This window comes from Mastigoproctus giganteus, chromosome 13 (assembly GCF_048544385.1).
Source record: "Mastigoproctus giganteus isolate SK-2022 chromosome 13, ASM4854438v1, whole genome shotgun sequence".
Classification (NCBI taxonomy): Eukaryota; Metazoa; Arthropoda; class Arachnida; order Uropygi; family Thelyphonidae; genus Mastigoproctus; species Mastigoproctus giganteus.
This window is the reverse complement of record NC_143587.1, coordinates 165,183,072-165,205,424: the sequence shown is the minus strand read 5'-3', so window position 1 is coordinate 165,205,424 and position 22,353 is coordinate 165,183,072. Positions and strand designations below refer to the sequence as shown.

General features: G+C 37.9%; 1 protein-coding gene across 1 annotated transcript in view; it reads left to right on the top strand.

The window, feature by feature from the left end:
- UQCR-C1 (Ubiquinol-cytochrome c reductase core protein 1) overlaps positions 1 to 22,353 on the top strand; it is a 222,114-nt gene that overhangs the window by 162,847 nt on the left and 36,914 nt on the right. The window contains exons 11-12 of the mRNA XM_090387126.1: positions 7,986 to 8,102; positions 19,394 to 19,451. Coding sequence (XP_090243252.1) covers positions 7,986 to 8,102; positions 19,394 to 19,451 — 175 coding nt within the window. The remainder of the gene's footprint in view (positions 1 to 7,985; positions 8,103 to 19,393; positions 19,452 to 22,353) is intronic.

The following is a 22,353-nucleotide window of genomic DNA, read 5'->3' as shown; positions in this document are numbered from 1 at the left end:
TTCGGTGTTTATGAATGATATTGATGATGGGATATCAAGTTTAATGTCCAAGTTTGCAGATGATACAAAGGTTGGCAGGGTTGTTAAGGACACTACTGACGCTATGCTGCTGCAACAGGATCTGGAAAGGTTGACCAGATGGGCTGAGAGGTGGCAAATGAAGTTTAACATTGACAAATGTAAAGTACTACATATGGGAAACAGTAACCCCAGAGCAACGTATCAACTCTGCGGTACTACACTGACAGTGGTGGAGAATGAAAAGGACCTGGGGGTAATTGTGCAGGCAGATATGAAGTTCTCTGAGCAGTTTAGACGAGCTGCAAGAGTAGCTCATGGTGTCTTGTCAATGATATACAGGAATTTTTCTAGCAGGGATAAGGAGGTGATTATTCCCTTGTATAAGGCAATGGTTAGGCCACATCTTGAGTACTGTATACAGGTCTGGAGGCCTCATTTCAAGAGAAGGGCAACAAGATTAGTGAATGGAACAAAGGGTTGCTCTTACGAAGAAAGGCTTAAGTTTTGCAAATTACAGAGTCTGGAGACTAGGCACCGGCGAGGTGATCTGATAGAGGTGTATAAGGCTTTGAATGGTTTGAGCATGCTCAATGCCAATGGGATTCTTCATCTTGCTCAGAATAATCACCTCAGAGGGCATAAATTCAAATTGAGGAAGGACGGATGTCGGATAGATGTGCGGAAATTTGCCTTTAGCCAGCGGGTGGTTGGTTGGTGGAACCGACTTCCATCACTTGTTGTTGAAGTTGATAGCCTAAACAAATTTAAAGCTCAACTGGACAGGTATTTCGAACGAACGGAGGGGTGAAATGGGAGTGGTGTGTGGTTTTTTTTTTTTTTTTTTTTTTTGTTGGCTGATGCTGAATAAGCTTGCTTTCTTGCATCATATGCCTCTACTAATGCTAATGCTAAATAAGATTATGCTATATTGTATTAGTAGAATTTCATGAAATGTTTAAACTTTTACTTGATTTGTTGCTGATTTTATGAATGATCGATATAAATTAAAAATAAATAAATAAATTTTCTGTTTATACTCCCGGACGATCAAATGATCAGAGGAGTTCACAAGATAGACAGAATACAAGAAACAGCACCGTATTCAGCAGCCACAGGCTTGAACCCCGGTCACTCAAGGCACGTGTACTTATGCACCCGCGTGCCTGACCACTAGGCTACGGCGGCCTTAACATCCTTCCAGTATAGCAAACATTTTTCTCATTCCCCAAAAGGATCGTTATATAGAGCTTCAACTGTATTTCCTATCAGGTAAGTCAGCATTTCCCAAGCTGGGGTCTGTAGGCCAGTTCCAGGGGATCTGTGAAACGGTGGTCTACAGTATATATATAATATTGATAAAAATAATGGGATTTAATCACATTACTGAATGACTAAGCAAGCAAGAAAAAGTATTAAATTATTAAACTATTAAACTGGGTTGTGGATCTGCGGCACTACTAGTTATAATAGAAATACCTGGCAGCCATAATGAAATATAGACAAATGTTTATTTTCAGTGTATTGGGTAGGGATGCTGACCTATCAATTGTAATTACCATGGAAAAAATTGAGAATGCCTATAAGGTAAAAGCAGATAACCTGAAATTAAATTAGATTAACATAAAAACAATAATGATAATAACGATGGTACCTAAAGTAGTGGGTCCTAGGGCTTTAACTACTTCTTCCGAGGGTCAGCAGCCAGAACCGTAGGAGCCACCACAATAAGCAGGGTCTCTGTTTTTCTGTTATGATGTACACATGCGAAATGTATACGTCATAGCCGACCCGACAGAGACCAAAAGGAAGGAATAAAATTCAAACATAAATAAAAATAAGTATATAAATATAAAATAGAGTTAAAAAGCTAAAATAATGCCAATTAAATCTTGTTAAAGGAAAAATTAATGGAAGTTAGAATTCAAAAAGACAAAATACAGTATGAAATTTAACCAAAGTAACCTTAGATTATGGAATAAAGTCAGGTTAATGCCAACTTACTGTGTGCTTGGAATCGGTGAAATTAGCTACATGTGGTGGTTACAGAGCAACATCGGAGTTCTCTGCACAGTGTATTTATATCAGTTGAAGTGACCCCGAGTTGGGGGGGGGGAGAGAAGGTGTGAAATCGTCAAAGTGAAGGCAGAGTGCCAGCAAAGAGAGAATCAATGACTAACAAGGTAGTGTAGAAAAGACACTAAACTTTGTTTAAGAAGAAAAAAAGAACGATAGCAGGAATAGTGTCTCGATATTGCTTTCAGCCAGCCTAATCGCGCATGAGAAATAAGTTGTAGTAATTAAGGACAGTATAAAGTAATTGGAAAAAGGGGAATATACTTGTGCTGGGGTTGCTAAGCCCATACCATAGTTGGTCCCTGGACAGATGTTGAGGAAATAAAAACAACATCTACAAAATTAACAAAACAGCAAGCAGGACATAACAAAACACAATACCCCGGTGCATAACCAATCCATGGGCACAAGCTTTCTACACCATGAGACATGACAGAGGCTAGGGGATATGTAATGTATAGTTAGTGTTTCTGTTTAGTAATATGTAACCTGAAAGTAATATGTAATCAAACAGTAAATATGTTGTTTATATCAAAGTTGTAGTTTATAAGTTTTTTGAATTTTATAATATTTATTGCTTTTTTGAAATGATGGTAGAGGAAAGCTGTAGGGAAATTATTGCATAGCAATTTATTATGGAGTAGTTTGATGTTTTCAGAAAAGAGACTTGCTATTGCATATTGTTGCAATTCTGATGCATTGGGAGAGTATTATATTAGCATGTACTTTTTTAGAAATGTCAGATTGCCAGTGGATAAGACTGACTACATTAAAGCTGAAAGCATCTCTTTTATTATATATGTTGATTGTGGTATGAGGGCTGTTGATGTTGATATCCAGGTCTAAGTAATTGGCTGGAAAGTCAATATTATTTGTTTTCTCCAGAGTAAGTTCTGAAGGGTAAATGCCAGTAAAGTCCTGTATAAATAAAGGGTAGTAAAGTTTTGTCTGAGGGTAGAGAGGTCTCAGACCAGTATAGATATAGGTTAGCTAAGACAGCTGGCTGGGCTACCCATAGGGGTACCTCTGGTTTGCAAGTACATCAGACTCCCGATTTACTGGGATCAGATTAACCGGGACTCTTCAAGACTCCAAATTTAAAAAAAAAAAAAAAAAAAAAAAAAAAAAAAAAAATCGACCAAAAATCATAAAATTCAAGTAATGACTATAATAGTTATAAACAGATGTTTTGCAAGTCAGAAATAGGCAACAAGAATAAGTCGTCATTGGGAGATTAATGTACCTATTACTTGCAACCCCGCTGTCTTCACACCCACCACTCAAAAAAAAAGAGAGAGAGAGAGACTAAATGTTTAGTTAGTTTTAGTGCGCGACGCACTAAACGTCGCAAAAAAACAAATTTTGTTTCGTTATTTATGTCAGGGATGTAAATTTTTTTTTTGTTTATAAATCATGAAAATGATGGATAAATGCAAAAGAGTTGCACTTTCAGTTAAACAAAAACTTGAAATCATTCAAAAATTTGAAAACGGTGCATCCGTTAAATCTCTAAAGAACCATTATAATCTTGGTAACCAAACCATACGCAACTCGTAAAAAATATAGGAAAGCTGTTAGATTTAAAATCAACATCGCAAAAAATAAAGTGAAGCATCAGATTGGACACGCGAGTAGTGTGGCAAGTTTATTCATTTTTTTATCTATCGCCATATTTTTTTATGTATGTTGCTGAACATTTTTCGATATGGTAAGTCCCTGACTTACGTAACTACGGATTTATGTAAATTTTTTTCACTCAAATTTTTTTTTAGAATTGTAAAATTTAAAACAAAAAATAAATAAATAAATAAAATAAGCAATTGATATGATGATCACAGCATGCACAAATTGCACAAGTGAGATACAGAGTAACAAGCAGAAAATAGAAAAGAAGAGAAGATTCTTACAATTTATTTGGGGGTTTTTTTTTTTTTTATATGACTGAAGATTTCAGTGAAGGGGATATACATTTCACCATAAAAACATAAAAACCAACAGAATTCCAGCTATCGGTATTTTTGCAAATGCAAAAAGATAGAGTTTACTACCTGTTTATAATTAGATGCACGAACAGAAAAGCCCAATAACATGGAAAGTGCAAATTGTTTTTATTGTTTTATGATAGTGAGCTCCAGAAATGTGCTTTAGTAAAATGTGAGCTCGCGTGGGGTGATAATAGTGAGTTTTCGCCTTAACTCTGTGAAGCTCTTTACAGAAAATTTCACTTTGACCCTTATCATGGTGCCAACTAAGAGAATAAGTGGCAGCAGTATCTAGTAAATCTACCAAGAAAAGGGAAGGAATCAATTTGAATCAGAAAATTGAACTAATTAGAATGTATGAAAATGGTCAAACATTAACAGGTATCGCGCTGAATTCAGATTTGTCAATAATAATTATAGTAGCAATGTGTTATTAGTCATTCCCGAGTTATGTAAAACTTGAAGTAAGAAGTCCTGGAATATGTCGGGGACTTCTGTATTTTTGGATTATCTGGGATTTGTTTTTTACCATCTATCCCCGAAAATTGAGAGTCTACTGTATACCAATTTGCCATCAAAAATGTAGTTGTTGGAGACACAGAGATTAATGAGGTTGTTCCAGTACACTGAATTACAACCAGTAATATGTTTGTAGTTATTGTAAATTTCGTTCAAGACAGACTTCAAGTTGGTTAGGTCTATGCTAGTGAATAGACTATTGAAGTCAAAAGTTTGCACATGAGAGCATTAACTGGTATATTGTTATTAATTATTCTACTATCAGGAAGGATGTCCATGATAGGTTTAAGCAATCTTTCCAAAGTTTTGCCAGGAAAAGTTTTACCCGTCACACAGGTATACGGTTCACTTTGACGATTTCATACCTTCCCCCCCCCTAAATTGGGGTTACTTCAACTGATATAAATATACTGTACAGAGAACTATCGGCTTTCATCTTTGGGTCTCTGGCGTTGCTCTGTAGCCACCACACGTAGCTAATTTTACCGATTCTGGTCCAAGCACACAGTAAGATGGCATTAACCTGACTTTATTCTGTAATCTCAAGTTACTTTGGTTAAATTTCATACTGTATTTTGTCTTTTTGAATTCTAACCTTCATTCGTTTTTCCTTTAACAAGATTTAATTGGCATTATTTTAGCTTTTTAACTCTTTTATATTTTATAAATATATGCTTATTTTTATTTATGTTTGAATTTTATTCCTCCCTTTTGGTCTCTGTCAGGTCAGCTATGATATATACGTTTCTCACATGTACATCATAACAGAAACAGAGACCCTGCTTATTGCCATGGCCCCTACGGTTTTGGCTGCCGACCCTCAGAAGTAGTAGTTAAAGCCCTAGGACCCACTACTTTAGGTACCATCGTTACTGTCATTATTATTTTTATGTTAATCTCATTTAATTTCAAGTTATCTGCTTTTACCTTGTAGGCATTCACCATTTTTTCCATGGTAATTACAATTGACAGGTCAGCACCCCTACCCAACACACTGAAAATAAACATTTCTCTCTCTCTCTCTATATATATATATATATATATATATATATACACACACACACACACACACAATGGGGCTTTGACTTCGATGACATTGACATCCGATATTCTCAGGAACCGATTTATCTTCCATACGATCTTTTATTTTAAGGACCAATGATATTTGCAAGAACTGATGGCTTGCCGATATAGCTGGAACGATGCATTGGTGGAAATTTTCAGAAGCGTGGGGCATGGAACATCATTCCTGCGTGTCACAGTACTTTGAACAGTTTCTTTATCTTGTGTTTGATGCGCTTGTCCAGTGTGTAAGCAGGGTACATTTTTGTTAATTATATGAAACTGGCCCCTTCTCTCAAAGTGAATGCCCAGGAGAACATACCTCACTAAGGATGAGGCTAGTTTACCTGGATATAAGCCTATGGAAGATAGGCTCACTCTTCCGTTGGGTGCCAGTGCCTCTGGAGATTTTAAGTTGAAGCCTTTGCTGTTGTATCACTCTAACACCCCCAGAGTATTTAAACAACAAAGCATCAACAAAGGCATGCTGTGAGTGTTTTGGCACAGTAATAAGGTGGCCTTGGTTACAAGATATGTCTTCAATGAATGGGCACTTGAAGTTTTCTGTCCTTCAGTGAAAAGTTATCTTGAGAAAAATAAGCTTCCTGCAAAGGCACTGCTCCTGCTGGCTAATGCGCCAAGCCATTATCCTGACCCTGCACAATTTTACTTTGTTCAAGCCAAATTTTTGCCACCCAACACCACTCCTCTTCAACCAATGAAGTGATTGCAAACTTCAAGAAAATGTTTGCAAGTTGCTTTGCAGCAACCTCTGTTGAAAATGCTGTCACCCTCAAAGATTTGTGGAGTTCGAAGTTCAACATCCTAGACTGTGTGAGGCTAATTGTAAATTCTTGGAATGATGCTTAAATCCAGCCTGGAAAAACATCTGGCCTTTAATCATCCATAACTTTGACTGATTTGAAGATGGTGGTGCTTTGACAAATGATATTGTCATCTTGGTAAATCAGTGGGGAGGTTGACGAAGAGGATGTGGAGAACCTTATTGACACTCATGGGCGTGAGCTAATGACAGAGGAGCTACAAGAGTTGGAGAAATTTACAAAGAGTGACACTGGAGAAGAAAATGAAAAAGAGGACGCCCAAAAAGTGTCAGCTGAAGAGTTGAAGACTGTCATTTCTTGTTGGGAGCATTTAAGAGAAGTGGTAAAAAAAACACCCCAACATTGAAACACTGAGCTCATGATATGCAAAATGGAAGACGAAGTGATTTCATACTTCAGGAGGCTATAAAAAAGTCAAAAAACAATCCACTGTGTACAGTTTCTTTGACAGTATCAGCAAAACACAAAATACTGAAAAGACACATGATGTCTGATCTAATCCCACCAACACTACGTCGCCATTGATTTCATCAGTCTGCATTTAAATTAGTCATTTAAATGCTAATTTATTGTGTGGTTTTTATTTTAAGATGTTTTATAACTATTTATTAAATAATCTTTATAAAACACTCATTTTTAATGTGCAAATAAAGGTATAACATATAAGAAATACCTATTTTATGTGTTGTTCGAGTCCCTGCCAAAAGTTGGGAATGAATTACAGGAAATCAATGTATTATTGGTTTCAACTTACAATATTTTCAACATACAATGGGTTTTGTGGAACCAATTACCATCGGATGTTGGGGCTCCCACTGTATATATATATACACACATATACATGCATATAACATATGCATATGTTTTATATAGGGGTCCGTGAACTTTTTTTTTTTTTTTTTTGAAAGGGTCCGTAGATCTCAGTAGTTTGGGAACCACTGAGGTAAGTGATTCACACAAGCAGTGCCTAAAGGAAGTGCTTTTTTAAAACCAGAGACTGAATAATTTAGTTCAACTGTTAATAGCATATTATCTACTGATGCCAGATTGTTTTTTTTTTTTTTTGTTAAAATGTGCAGGAAAGCAGTGAATTTCAGTAAGAAGTACTCTGTTTCTTAACATTTACAACTTGCTGCAACTCAGAAGACTCCTGAGTACTTCCAGCAAACAATCTCATTTGTGATTTTTGCCAGAGGCATTTTTGCATATTGAACCATTTGAGTACCAAATGATTCTTATCCTAGTGTTTTTCTGCTACCCAAAATCCTGCGTTTACCAATGTCATATCTCAACTGCTATTTTCAGTACATGTGAATAATTTACTAAAATATCACTCTTACATTATCTGTTTTAAGCATTTCCTATGAAATTTGCTCCTTTTTACTCTCATTTTTAATTTTGCTGTATTATATTTAAAAATTAATATCTTAGGCTCCCCATTCATACAAAACTGTTTTCATACATAACTCAATATCTTTATCAGGATGCGTTTATGTACTAGTGTCACAGAAGGAGAAGTAACCAGAGCAAAAAATCTTTTGAAAACAAATATGCTGCTACAGCTGGATGGATCTACCCCTATTTGTGAGGATATTGGAAGGTGAGCTGTAGACTTTAATGAATTATTATTTTTGTATTTATGGCTTGTCACCATATCAAGAATTGGTATTTATACAGATGAACAGAAGCCCATCCATGTGTTGTATATCTGTCCAACATTGCTGAACTGAAATACAGATTATAAAAGTTCCAGCATCTATTACTAAAAACATTCTGGCAATCTGAAAAGAAATGGATTATTGAATCCCTGGCCATCTGGGTGCGAGGTTAGCCTGTGCAGACATTGCTCCTTAAAGCTCTTCAAACAGAGAAGTTTTTCCTGATTTATTTTCTGCTTTATTAGTTTAAATTGTCATATTAACTTATTTTCTAGAGTAGCTTTATATTCCTAGTTACGATACTTAGTTTAAAGTTTAACTTAGACAGAGATTTCGTAGATATTACTTAGTATCGGTAACGGTATCAAATCCACGTGTCACAAATTGAACGAGAGGTCTTTTAACCAAATTTAGTCGATTTATTAACCAATTGTTATATCAAATTATCTTCTATAAGTAGATTATAGACCTAGTTAGGATCCTTAGTTTATTCTAAATTGAGATAGCGAGATTTCGAAGCTGATCAATACTTACGAGTCCGTAGAAATACCGTTCGTGAATTCCCGCCATTTTTACACGATAGCATAAGCTTAGTGTAGTATACTGCATAATATAATATTGTCAATTAATCAGTAAATCTATTAATCTTGATAAACTTTATTGTCAATTAAATTGTATTTTTAACTCTATATATATATAACGACTTAATCGTAACAAATAATTAATACATAACTATAGTGGTACACGTGATACGGAAGTTGTATAAAGGGAACACTAGATACCGAAAAAAAAATATATATATATATAACATAACTGTTTTGGGATATAACTTAAGGATTTAATTTTTGTTTTAAATTTTATTGAATTAAATTGGAATCATGACTCTGACCAGAGCAGCAAAGCAAAAGGCTCAAGCTAATGGGAGTGCTGTGGTTCAGGGGAGAACTGAGGGGGGCAGTTGCCCTCTGAATCACAGTCTATTAAAATGCACTGTTTGCTTGATGTTTGCGGAGCAGTCGGGTACGGGACATGATACTGCCAAGGGGGATGTCTTTGTGTGTGCACGATGTAAGGAGTGCAAGGAAATCAGGCGACAACTCAGCGTTGTTATGGGCCTTTATGAGACCTTGAAGGACAGGGTGGATGCCCTCGAAGGAAATAAATTGAGGGGCCCATCAAGCTCTCAGCTGCCCACATCAACGCCAGAGCTTGCACTTGGTCATCAGGCAACACAGGGGCAGCCCCCTAGGCAGAATGCGCTGGTCCCACAGGAACTAGTAGTTGTTGGTGACTATTGTCAGGGAAACGGGGAACATGCTTTGTAAAAAGGATAGGTGGAATAGGACCAGGGTATGTCTGCCAGGGGCAAAGGTTGATGACGTTGTAGAGCGGATATCATCTTTTAAGGGCACAAAAGGTGATATAGTTGTACACGTTGGCACTAATGATATTAAGAGTAGGAGACCGGTGGAATTACTTAGCAAGTACAGGTCACTGTTGAAAAAAAGCCGTGAATTAGGGTTGAACTTGAAAGTGTCTGCAATTCTGCCCAGACACGATAGGAAGGAGTATATGATGAGAGCCTTGTCGATCAATTCGGCCCTGGAGGGATTGTGCAAGGCTCAAGGGGTAGAATTTTTTTCAGCCTAGACTGTACTTGTTAACAGGAGAGATTGCTTCTACAGGGATGGGATACACTTAAATAGAAAGGGTGCAAGAATTTTTGCTGATGCTGTCGAGGCAGTGTTAGGTGGGTCGGAAAACTGCTAGTTGGGGGGGATACAAGGACTAATAGATTAACAGTAGCCACTGGCAGAGGTGGAAGTGATTCTTGCACTGCTTCTATTCAAATGAGCAGAAGTCTGAAAAACAAGATGCAGGATATTTCAGAGACTGCTGGTAGTCATTGCGTTACAAGTAAACACATGGGTTGTGTTAGGGTAGCTAAGAATAGAAACAGGTGCATGTATACCTGCGTGTACACCAATGCTAGGAGTTTGGTAAATAAATTTGATGAATTTGAGGTATTGCTCAAAACATCAAAGGCAGATATTGTTGGGATATCAGAGACGTGGTGTCACACAGATATAAGTAATGCGGAACTGGAATTTGGGGAATACAATGTATATACAAAGGATAGACAGGACAGGAGGGGAGGAGGGGTTATGCTATTAATTAAGAAACACATAAAGTCAAAGGAAGTGAAGCCAGTTGACATCGATGGACAGGGCAGTGTCGAGTCAGTTTGGTGTGACATAAGCATAGGGAAATCAAAATTGAGAGTAGGAGTGTGCTATAGGCCTAATGACTCTGATGAGTATAATAATATATTGTACAGGGAAATAGAGTGGGCCAGTAAATCAGAGAGTCTTATAATGGGGGATTTTAATTTCCCAGATATTGACTGGAATTTGTGGGTTGGTCACTCGCACACTAGCAAGGCTTTTGTGGATTTATTGGATGATTGTTTTCTACATCAGCATGTTCGTGAGGCAACAAGAGGGAGCAATACTCTTGATCTGATTATCAGTAGTGATTCTTCATGCATTAAGAACCTGCAGATAAATGAACCACTAGGTGGCAGTGATCACAGTGTGTTGAAGTGGGATTTACTCAAGGAGGTAACTACCATCAGAGGTAAAGGGAAGGGTTTTTGTTTTCGTAAAGGCGACTATGATGGTCTGAGACAGTATTTAAATTCCATACAGTGGGACCAACTGATGATGTTACCAACAGCAAACTCAAAATGGGAAGCATTCAAGGAACTAATCTTGGTGGCTACCAGGCTTTACATACCAACTAAGAAATATTGTTCAAGGTTTAGGCCTAAATGGTTGTCAGATGGACTAATGAGACATGTGGCAGAGAAGAAAAATGCATGGGATGCATACAAATTAATGGGTGACATGGAAGCCTATGATAGATATAAGTTGGTCTGTAACCAAGTCACAAAGGAGATTAGGCAGGCAAAGGCAGACTACGAAAAATCCTTGGCAAAGGATGCAAAGAAAAACAGAAAGGAGTTCTTTACATACTTGAACTCGAGAAGGAAAGGGATGAATCAGATTGGTAGACTGGATATTGATGGTTCAACAGTTGAGTATCCTGCTCAGGTGGCTAACAATCTAAACGAGTATTTTGCATCTACATTCACGCATGAGGAGTTATTCAGGAAGGAGAATGATGTAGGTAAAGTAAACATTGGCAGTGAGCTGGATGATTTTGTATTAACTGAGAGGAAAGTGGAGGAGAGATTGTTGAGGATAAACATAAAAAAGGCACCTGGGGTGGATGGGATCTATCCAGTTATATTAAAGGAGGCAGCAAAGGAAGTATGCAAACCCCTCGCCATAATTATGAGAGCTTCTTTGGACTCGGGGGAGGTACCCATAGACTGGAGGTGTGCAAATGTAACCCCAATTCACAAAGGAGGATCAAAGGCTGACACAAGTAATTATAGACCTATTAGTTTAACTTCTGTTCCAGGTAAATTAATGGAGGCACTGGTTAAAGAAGCACTGCAGGATCATCTAGACAAGAATTCAGTTATAGCTCAGACGCAGCATGGTTTGGTTAAGGGCAGGTCTTGCCTGACCAATTTGATTGGATACTATGATGTAGTCACAAAAGAACTGGATGCAGGGAATAACTTTGATATTATATATTTGGATCTTAGAAAGGCTTTTGATTCTGTTGCACATGGAAGACTGCTGCACAAATTGGAGCAGTGTGGCATTGGAGGCAAATTGCTGCTATGGATAAGGGGATGGTTGAGTGGCAGAAGACAGAGAGTGGTAATCAATGGACACTGCTCAACGTGGACTAATGTTATTAGTGGAGTTCCTCAAGGTTCAGTGTTGGGTCCATTGTTGTTTTCGGTGTTTATGAATGATATTGATGATGGGATATCAAGTTTAATGTCTAAGTTTGCAGATGATACAAAGGTTGGCAGGGTCGTTAAGGACACTACTGACGCTATGCTGCTGCAACAGGATCTGGAAAGGTTGAACAGATGGGCTGAGAGGTGGCAAATGAAGTTTAACATTGACAAATGTAAAGTACTACATGTGGGTAACAGTAACCCCAGAGCAACGTATCAACTCTGCGGTACTACACTGACAGTGGTGGAGAATGAAAAGGACCTGGGGGTAATTGTGCAGGCAGATATGAAGTTCTCTGAGCAGTGCAGACGAGCTGCAAGAGTAGCTCATGGTGTCTTGTCAATGATATACAGGAATTTTTCTAGCAGGGATAAAGAGGTGATTATTCCCTTGTATAAGGCAATGGTTAGGCCACATCTTGAGTACTGTATACAGGTCTGGAGGCCTCATTTCAAGAAGGATGTAGAGCTGCTGGAACGGGTACAGAGAAGGGCAACAAGATTAGTAAATGGAACAAAGGGTTGCTCTTACGAAGAAAGGCTTAAGTTTTGCAAGTTACAGAGTCTGGAGACTAGGCACCGGCGAGGTGATCTGATAGAGGTGTATAAGGCTTTGAATGGTTTGAGCATGCTCAATGCCAATGGGATTCTTCATCTTTCTCAGAATAATCACCTCAGAGGGCATAAATTCAAATTGAGGAAGGACGGATGTCGGATAGATGTGCGGAAATTTGCCTTTGGCCAGCGGGTGGTTGGTTGGTGGAACCGACTTCCATCACTTGTTGTTGAAGTTGATAGCCTAAACAAATTTAAAGCTCAACTGGACAGGTATTTCGAACGAACGGAGGGGTGAAATGGGAGAGGTTTTTTTTTTTTTTTTTTTTTTTTTTGGCTGATGCTGAATAAGCTTGCTTTCTTGCATCATATGCCTCTACTAATGCTAATGCTAATCTGTGTGATATGGAATTTACATTGAGGGCATACGGATCCTTAGTGTGAACCTCTTAGCAGATGTCATTTCAGTAGTCCATTTCTTCCCGGATAGGCGCCTCCGTAGCCAGGTGGGAAGGAGCAGCAGTGCATAGCACACGCTTCTTGATTAGACCGGGGTTCGAGCCTGTCGCCACCAAATATGGAGGATGCGGAAAGGTCAGGGAATGACCACCGCATATCCCGGAGCAATATGGCCTTAGTTGCTAATGCTCCTAAAAACCAAAAAACAAACATCTTCCCGGACATTTGGCAGTATGTCAGTGATAACTGATTATGCTTTCTGCTGCTTTGGTAACCCTGTGTTTCAGTTCAGGAACTCTGTTGACACTAACACTATGTAAAGGATGCTACATCAATGTCAGATGTAGCATTCTTTACATAGCTCACAAAAACAAGTCAGTTAGTCAGGCTTAGTGAGGGGGGACAAGAGCACTGCTTATCACCCGTCTCACCCTCACAGGTAATTTCTTATTGAAATATTCTCCCACATCCACATTAAAGTGAGGAGATGCCACCATCTTTCTGAAAGGTGAAATCAGTTGAATTTTTAAGATGTTTAGCATAAGCTAGTTATTCAGCAACTTGTCCAGATAAATAATTCAACTGGTCTCTTTTTCATGAAAAAAAAAACACCATAAATTTTCTGATTTGAAATGACAAAATTAATTTTTTGTGTTTAGCAGATTCAATGACATGACATGTCCATGTAAATATTTCCATTGATTTCTTTTTTCTTTAAAATTAAAGCTCCATAAATTTTCTGATGAGAAGTGACAAAATGCAATCGGACCTCTCTTTAATGAACTTCCATATAGCGAAATTTTCTATGTAGCTAACTTTTTTGATTTCCCCTTGGTTATTACATTGAAAATAGTTTCCGCAACGAAGAAAATTTCCATATAACGAACTGATTTTAAGAGACCTGGTTATGCATTGTTCACACCTCTGGCCTTCAATCAGTAAAGCTGATGCTGTAGAAAGCACTAATTAAGAACTAAAATATTCTACAATTTAGTGGTGCCCCTAAAACCCTGCGGGAGAAAACTGGCCAAACACGGCTTGGGATAGAAAAAGATGCAAGGTTTTGGGAGAGGCCTTTGCCCAGCAGTGGGTCAGCAATGGCTAAAAAAGAAGTAAAACCTGTACCAAGAAGTCGCGCTAGTCAACTGCTATATATGTGTTCACAGCCATTGGCAAAGATTAAGGCAATCAAAATACAGACATCTGCTTTGGTCAGCCTGTTTTCTACTGTAAGCAGCCTATTAGAGAATTAGGAGAGAGTGATTTTTCTTTATCCTGGAAATTCATCTATTGTTTCGAAGAAATGAGTCATCCACACTTTCACTAAATTTCACCTATGTCTGCTTACATGGCAGGTACAAGTGGTCCCTAAATCAGTTTTGTTTTGCCTGCTGTGCAAGTAATCTTACAGTATAAAGAAATCCTTGAGTGTAGTTTGAAAAAGTCAAAGTGTAGATTGGTCAAAGTGTAGATTAATAGTGTAGATTGGAGTGTGAAAAAAAAAGAAATTGCTTTAAAATTTGGTATTCCTGCCAGTAGTGTGTTAATCATTCTGAAACTTTTGATTTTCAAACTGTTTAACAAAATGGGACCTAGTCGAAAGCGTGCGAAATTATGCTTTTGTGAAGATGTTGATGAAGCAGTTTTTAAGCGGATGTAGTTGATTCGAGACCAAAATGTGCCAATATCAGGGCCATTAATAAAAGAAAAGGCTCTGGAGTATGCATCTTTTCTGGGGCATAAAACATTCCAAGCCAGTTCTGGTTGGCTGAACAAATTTAAAGAGCACAATGGCTTACTTGAAAAAAGTTATTTCTGGTGAAAGTAGCATTGCAATCAAAGAAGACTATACTCGTTGGAAATAAACAGTTTGAAAAAGATTATGGAGGTCTACGAGCCCAAAGACATTCAACATTGGTGAAGCATCTCTATTTTTGAAATGTTTGCCAGACACGGACTTTTAAAGGTGATAAATGTTTAAGTGGCAAGTAGAGAATTGCAGTCTTGGTTAGTGCAGATATGGCCGGTAATGAAAAAGTGAAGCTTTGGTAATAGGCAAAAGTAACCAACTTCGATGTTTCAAAGGAGTAAAGTCGTTAGAATTGGACTACAACTACAACAAAAAAATCTTGGATGACAAGTGAAATTTTTGAGCAGTGAATTTTAAATTTTGATTGAAAGATGATGAAAGAAAACAGAAAAATCATGTTGATTGTCGACAACTGCCCTGCCCACCTTCACTTGGTAATTTCGAAACTTACAAGTGTTAAACTTGTTTTCTTCCCTCTGAATACCTCGTCTAAACTGCAGCGAATGGGCTAAGGATTTGAGAATGCACTACTGAAGGTGCATACTGAAAATAGAAACCAACCAACCTATAGATTCTGTTATAGATTTGCAGATATACATATCAGAGTTGGCAAAAGTGTGGAGTCAAGATGTGAAGGAAACAGCAATTAAGGATTGTTTCACAAAAGCAGATTTTGCTAAAACTGCAATTAACAGCAGTGAGAAGGATGAACTACTAGAAGATACTGAGCAGTCTTGGGAAGAATTCCAAGCAAGGTTTGATCAGTGGAGAAATTTGAAGAATTTTTAGGAGCAATATTGATGCCATAGTAGCTGAATATCCGAGTGACTCCAACATTTTGGAGTGTATTTAAAGAACAAGTGACAATATCGACAATGAGTTGGATGAAAATGAGGGCAATATTAAACCTTCCAAACATGAAATGTTGGTCACATTTGAAACTTTGCATCAAGGCTTTCAGTGGAAAGAAAATGTAACAGAAAATATATAAGTGTTAGAAAATTTATTCATTTACAGTATTTTTCATTGTTTCAAAGAAATATCTTTATAATGAAATTTCTGTTTAGCAAATTTTTTTTCAAGCAAACAATCGAGTTCGTTATCATCATCATCATCAGCCATTTTCGATCCACTGCAGGATGAAGGCCTCTCCAGCAACTTTCCAGTTCCTTCTGTTTTGAGCACTGGCCATCCATTTACTACCCACAAACTCATGAATTTCATCTATCCATCTCCGCCTTTGTCTTCCAGGTTTTCTTCTAGCTCATGTTTCGTTATATAGAGGTTATATAGATTTCGTTATATAGAGGTTATATAGATTTCGTTATATAGAGGTCCAACTGTGTTTTAATTTTAGAGTCTTTTTAAACATGCTTGATGACTTTGTTGGTAGTTGATTTTCTGCTCAAATAAAAAGTGGCTTTTCGACAGGCAACAAGTCATGATGCCATGCCATCCACTTCCTGTTGAAAGTCACAACAAAACTCATATCGAATGAAGAACCCTGTGAGGTCAGGAGTTGGATATATAGTAATTTCTTGCTTGCACCAACCAAGTGAAAAGAACTTTATTACTAAGCAAGAGAGTACACACAGTAAAACATAAAATGGAAAACTGACACAAGGCACAGATGTTCAAGAGATAGCATATATTAAATTTAGCACAGTGTTCTTTATTTGTGCTAAATTTAATTTTTACATTTTAAAACATTTTCCAGTTTTCCATTTTATGTTTTACTGTGTGTTACTCTCTTGCTTAGTAATAAAGTTCTTTTCACTTGGTTGGTGCAAGCAAGAAATTACTATGTAAAACTTATTTTGCTTGCATTTGTTTGGTTTTGATACCTGGATGTCTTGCTTTGCAGTGAGACAGGTTTTTATTACCAAAGCCAAAAAAAATGACAGACAAAAGAATCAAAATTAATCAACCTCAGATTTTTAACAAAACTAAAGGACACACCAAGTGAAAATTATGAGTTGTTATGCCTTCCACTTTCTGTTCATGGAGAAGATCTATATCAAGAGCTTGCGTGTTTGAATGGCATAAAAGATTTTTTAGAAGGATAGAGAATGTGGAAGAGTTTTGATGGATACCAGACTATATCTGGTATCCATCAAAATTGATTACAATGTTGAGCAGGTAAAGACAGTTGTTTAAGCACTACATTAGTTGCATCAGAACTCAATATGGACAGAAGAACAGTTAGACAAATTTTAATGAAAATTTAGACATGAGAAAAGCGTGTGACAAGATGGTGCCAAAAATTTTCAACGAAGGTCAAAGACTGAGAAGACCCCAAGTTTGTGAAGATGTTTTGAAAAAAACTGACGATCCAGACGTTCTGAGTACTGTAATTACTTGCGATGAAAGAGTTGGCTATTCCAGTGCAGTTGAGAAACTGAAAGACAGTCAGTGCAGTGGAAGACAGAATAATCCACCAGACCACAGAAAAGGCAAGAATTTCAAAATCAAAAATGAAAACCACGCTTCTAGATTTCTTGCTCATTCTATACACTGAGTGGACAGAAATTGTGGGATACCTACCTAGTAACGGATAGCCCACCTTTCGCCTGGATAAGGGCAGCCCCACAGCAAGGCATTGAGTCCACTAGTTCATGGAAGTGTTCCACAGATATTTCCATCCATAATTGCTGCAGCACTATCCATAATTCTGTCACATTCCTGGGTGGAGGATCCAAAGCTTGAACAGACCTTTCCATAGCATCCCCAAGATGCTCCACAGGGTTCATGTCCAGTAAACAGGGAGGCCATTCCGTGGTGGTAAAATCTGCGGAATGCTCTTCGAACCATGTTCTAGTCACCATGGCCCTGTGGGTGCACGACCATGAAGGGATGCAGGTGGTCTGTATAGTTCCACCCTCATGTCTGCTCAAAATCACTAGAAACGAGACTCATCGGACCAGGAGACCCATCTCTAATCATCCAAGGTCCTGTGTCATGGTGTTAGCAATGAGACTCTGGTGGGTCTGCTGCTGTTCCCATAACCTATTGCAGCTAATGATGGTCTTGGTGGAGATGTTTCTGGCACCTCCCTCATTAAAGTCGGCGGTGATTTGTGCCATTGTTGCTCTCTGGTTGGCTGAAACAATGCAAGACAGACATCGATGGCCACGTTCATCCACCACCTTAGTTCGCCTGGAAAAGCCGTATTCATGATGCACCCTTGATACTGCCGAATGGGGATAGTACAATTTCTGTGCCACCTCCGCGATAGAGTGACTCATGTGTCAGGCATCCATTATCATCCTTCTTTCATAGTCGGTTAACTCGTGATGTTGATGTTTATCCATACTGATATCAAATTACGTCTATGTGAATGCAGTGTATCTATATACCTGCCAAGTGGTGGGTTCGTACACTAGCAAGAAGGGTGACAGTGTCGCATTGCCCAGGAACCAGGTATATCGTGAATTCTGTCCTTTCAGTGTACATAGCAATGAGCAATCTAGATTTCCTACTTAGTGCATGGAGATACTTCAAGTTATTTTGGTATTGCTCCTTATTTAAAGTGTATGTTATATCTATAACCTCATTTCAACCTTTATAGGAGATTTTCATTGGTGTGTAGGTAGGTATGAAGATTTTAATATCCCGGGAATGAAATACATCCACAATATATGAAATGTGTGTGTTTGGCAGTATGCAAAATAAGCTTAAGTAAATTTGGAACAAATGCCTTGTCCTTCATGTAGCAATGGGCGAACTAAGTTTGCTACTTAGGATGTCAATCTTGTACCAGCAAAAAATAACACTGTACATCCAATGGAACTATAGAGCTATTAATTTAAATTGTGTACCACTACTTATATCATGATTTTGATCAATGCTTTTGGTAGAAAAATTAATTGCTACATTTGGAATGAGTCTCTGCCCTTATTGTACAGTTACTTTCAATAATTGGATAGATCCCATCAGCTCTGATGCATTGTTCACTTTTAACTTACATTAACTTCACTTCTAGGTACTTTTCAGTTATCATAAAAATCATCAACTCCCAATTATTGTTGGCTAGGCTTCTGGTATCCTAACTACTTATTTCACTGTGCCTGCAGTGTGTTTGCCCGTGGTTGCATGGCAGTGTACTTGTTTCAGAATATGAAGGTTGTACGTTTCAACTGGCATGAAATGTATCTCTACCATTACAGCATAAACAGAAACTAACTTCTATTTTTTATAGTTTACTACCTTGTACCTCTGTACTCTGTTAAAATTCTTTTTTGTTATCCTTGCTTTAATTCCTTTTTCACATTCTTTAGCAGCTGTGATTCTTCTGGTATTGTAATCACTGTTAAGGCTGAACTATTTACATTTGTCAGTTTATCTGTAGTTGGACTCTGATCAAAAGATATTTCTCGTTAATATAATTTTTTTTATGCTAGATAAAAGAATTTCATATTAGATAGCACATTAGAAAAAAATTACTTTATTAGTGTATAGCTTATATTTCCAAGATGGATAGCTGTAGATCTTTGTCCTTAGATCTGTATATTTTATTCTTACTGTTACAGACAGATGCTTTGCTATGGAAGGCGTATTCCTCTACCAGAATTAGAAGCCAGAATTGAGGTAAGCAGTTCCATTTCTGATAAAGTTTAATTTTCTTACACAGAATAAAAGAAATGCCAACTTTTTTCTGATAGATATTGCCTTTTACTTCTTTTTTATGATTGACTTCATTTTAACATGATTGATGCAATTATTTTGGAAGTCCATCAGCAGAGAGATGTATAAAGAGGAAATTTTTAAAATTTAGCTCCAAAGCTTCAAAGTTCCACTCACGGATGTATTAAACTGCTAGCTAGTGCATTTTTTGTTGTAATCGCCACAAATTTAAAATTAAAAAACAAATTATTGTTATACTTTAGCTTTCATCATTAAAGGCTTACTACGTTTTAACCACTTTAGAGGTTGTCGATGTCAGTTCAAAATTATATCTTAATCTGATTTTCCCTTGAAGCCAATTTCAGCTGTAATTTATCATTAGCATTAGTTGAGGCATATGATTCAAAAAAAAACAAGCAAGCTTATACAGCATCAGCCAAAAAAAAAAAAAAGGCCTTAAATTTATTTAAGCTGTCAAATTCCACAACATCAGATGGAAGTTTGTTCCAACAATCAACTAACCACTGGCTAAAAGCAAACTTCTGCACATCTGTTCTACAACTGTCTTTCCTTAATGTGAATCTATGCCCCCTCGGGTTCGTAATTTGAGCAAGCAGAAGAATCCCATAAGCATTGAGCCTGTTCAAACCATTCAAGGCCTTATACACCTCAATCAGATCACCTCGCAGATGCCTAGGCTCCAGATGCTGCAACTTGCAGAACTTAAGCCTTTTTTGGTGAGAGCACCCCTTTGTTCCTCTCACCAATCTTGTTGCCATTCTTTGTACTCGTTCTAGCAACTCTACATCCTTCCTAAAATGAGACCTCCAGATCTGTACGTGGTATACTCATGGTGTGACCTGACCATTGCCTTATACAAAGGGATAAACATCTCCTTGTCTCTGCTAGCAAAATTCCTATATATCAGTGGTGGGCAACAGGTCGATCGCGATCTACCAGTCGATCATGGCTTTAACTTCGGTCGATCACGATGAATTTTAAATATATATAAAAAATAGATTAGTCTAAATGTTGTTATTATTGTTATGCGCCCCACTGCATACGTTTATTACAAATCCCGTTGAACTACGTGACTACCCTTGTTGTAACGTGCAGCTGCTAGGTTTGTATAGTGGAAATTCATGCAGTTACCTTGCGGAGAGCATGGTGTATGTGTCGAATTCTTATTTAGCTTACTAATACCCTTACTTTAATACCCTTTGATTTAAAATGAATACTATAAAAAAAGAGTAAAACATATTATTTTCATCAAGGGTGGGAACTAGAATACTTTTTTGTAATGATAAAAGAAAAATGCTGTTGCTTTTTTTTTTTTTTTTTTTTTTTTTTATTTGAACACCAAACACGAGAGGTATTAGAACCTATAGTACTTGGTACTGTGCTTGGGTTTGAGGTTAAGAAGACGAAAGAAGATATTTGTTGACATTGGACTTGAACTTCTGTAGATTGTAATTTTCAGGAAATACGTATGAAGGAAGGTTGTTCCAGAAAACGGCAGTTGAATGAATAAATGAGGAAGATGAAAAGTTGGTTCTGTGGGTTTGAAGTTGGACAGTAAATGGTTGTTGGCTAGTGGCGGCACGTGTTCGGACTGTTTTGAAAGAGAGAGCAGGAATTATAGAAGCCAATTGAGAACAACAGTGCCCATGGAAGTATCTGTAGAAGAGGCATGCAGCAGAAACAGTGCGTCTATGAGAAAGCGAGTAGAGAGACTCTGTTAGAGATGAATCATTAATTAACCTAACTGCCCTCTTCTGAATGGAATGAAGAAGCCCGAGAGAGGTTTTGGGGGCACCACCCTAGATGTGGGAACAATATTCCATGGCAGGGCAGATTTGCGATTTATACAGAGTGAGCAGCTGTTTGGAAGAAAAGTAACGCCGAGAGCGAAAGAGAAAGCCAAGTTTTTTAGATGCAGAGGAAGCAATATTTGTAATGTGCTTGTGCCAAGAGAGATTAGAAGTCAGGGTAATCCTCAAAAGAGATATCATTTTGCCTAGAAATCAGAGTGTCACTAAAGATAAGCATAGGAGCAGAAGAATCCTTTTTGCGAGATATAAGACAAGACTGAGTTTTAGAAGGGTTGAAATCAACTAAGTTGTCTTTGCCGTACTGGAGAATTACCTGAAGATCGGCATTTAAGGAATTGGTAGCAGATTTACGAGAAGTTGAAGCTGATTGAGAAGGACAAGGTTTCTCAAAATGGAAAGTTGAATGCAATGTGCTATCATCGGCAAAACTATGGATAGGATTTCCAGTCAATGGAAGAAGGTCATTGATATACAAGAGGAAAAGAGTGGGGGAAAGAACTGAACCTTGGGGGACACCGGCATTAGTGGAGAAGTTAGAAGACAAGAGCCATCTACCATCACCCTCAGTGAGCGATCAGAGAGAAAACTGGATAACCAATTACTAAAAACAGTTGGCAACCCATAAGATGGAAGCTTGTTTAGAAGACCTTTATGCCAAACACGATCAAAAGCCTTTGAGGTGTCAAGAGCAACTACTTGTGTTTCACCGAACCTTTCCGGCCGACCGGGCTAGCCGAGTGGGTAAAGTACCTGCCCGGCAACCCAAAGGTCGCGGGTTCGATTCCCGCTTCGGGCTTGGATCATAGTACTGCAAAAACCTTGGGAGGTGCAATATAGCCACAGAAGCCGATGCGCCAACAACTACCAAATCAATCACCGAACCTTTCCATTGAATTAGTCCATAAATGGGTAACATAAGCCAGAATATCTCCAGTGGATCGACACTGACGGAATCCATACTGGTGATCGTTGATCAGACGGAAGATTTCTAGGTAGTTTAAGAGTTGGCGGTTAATTGATTTCTCCATTACTTT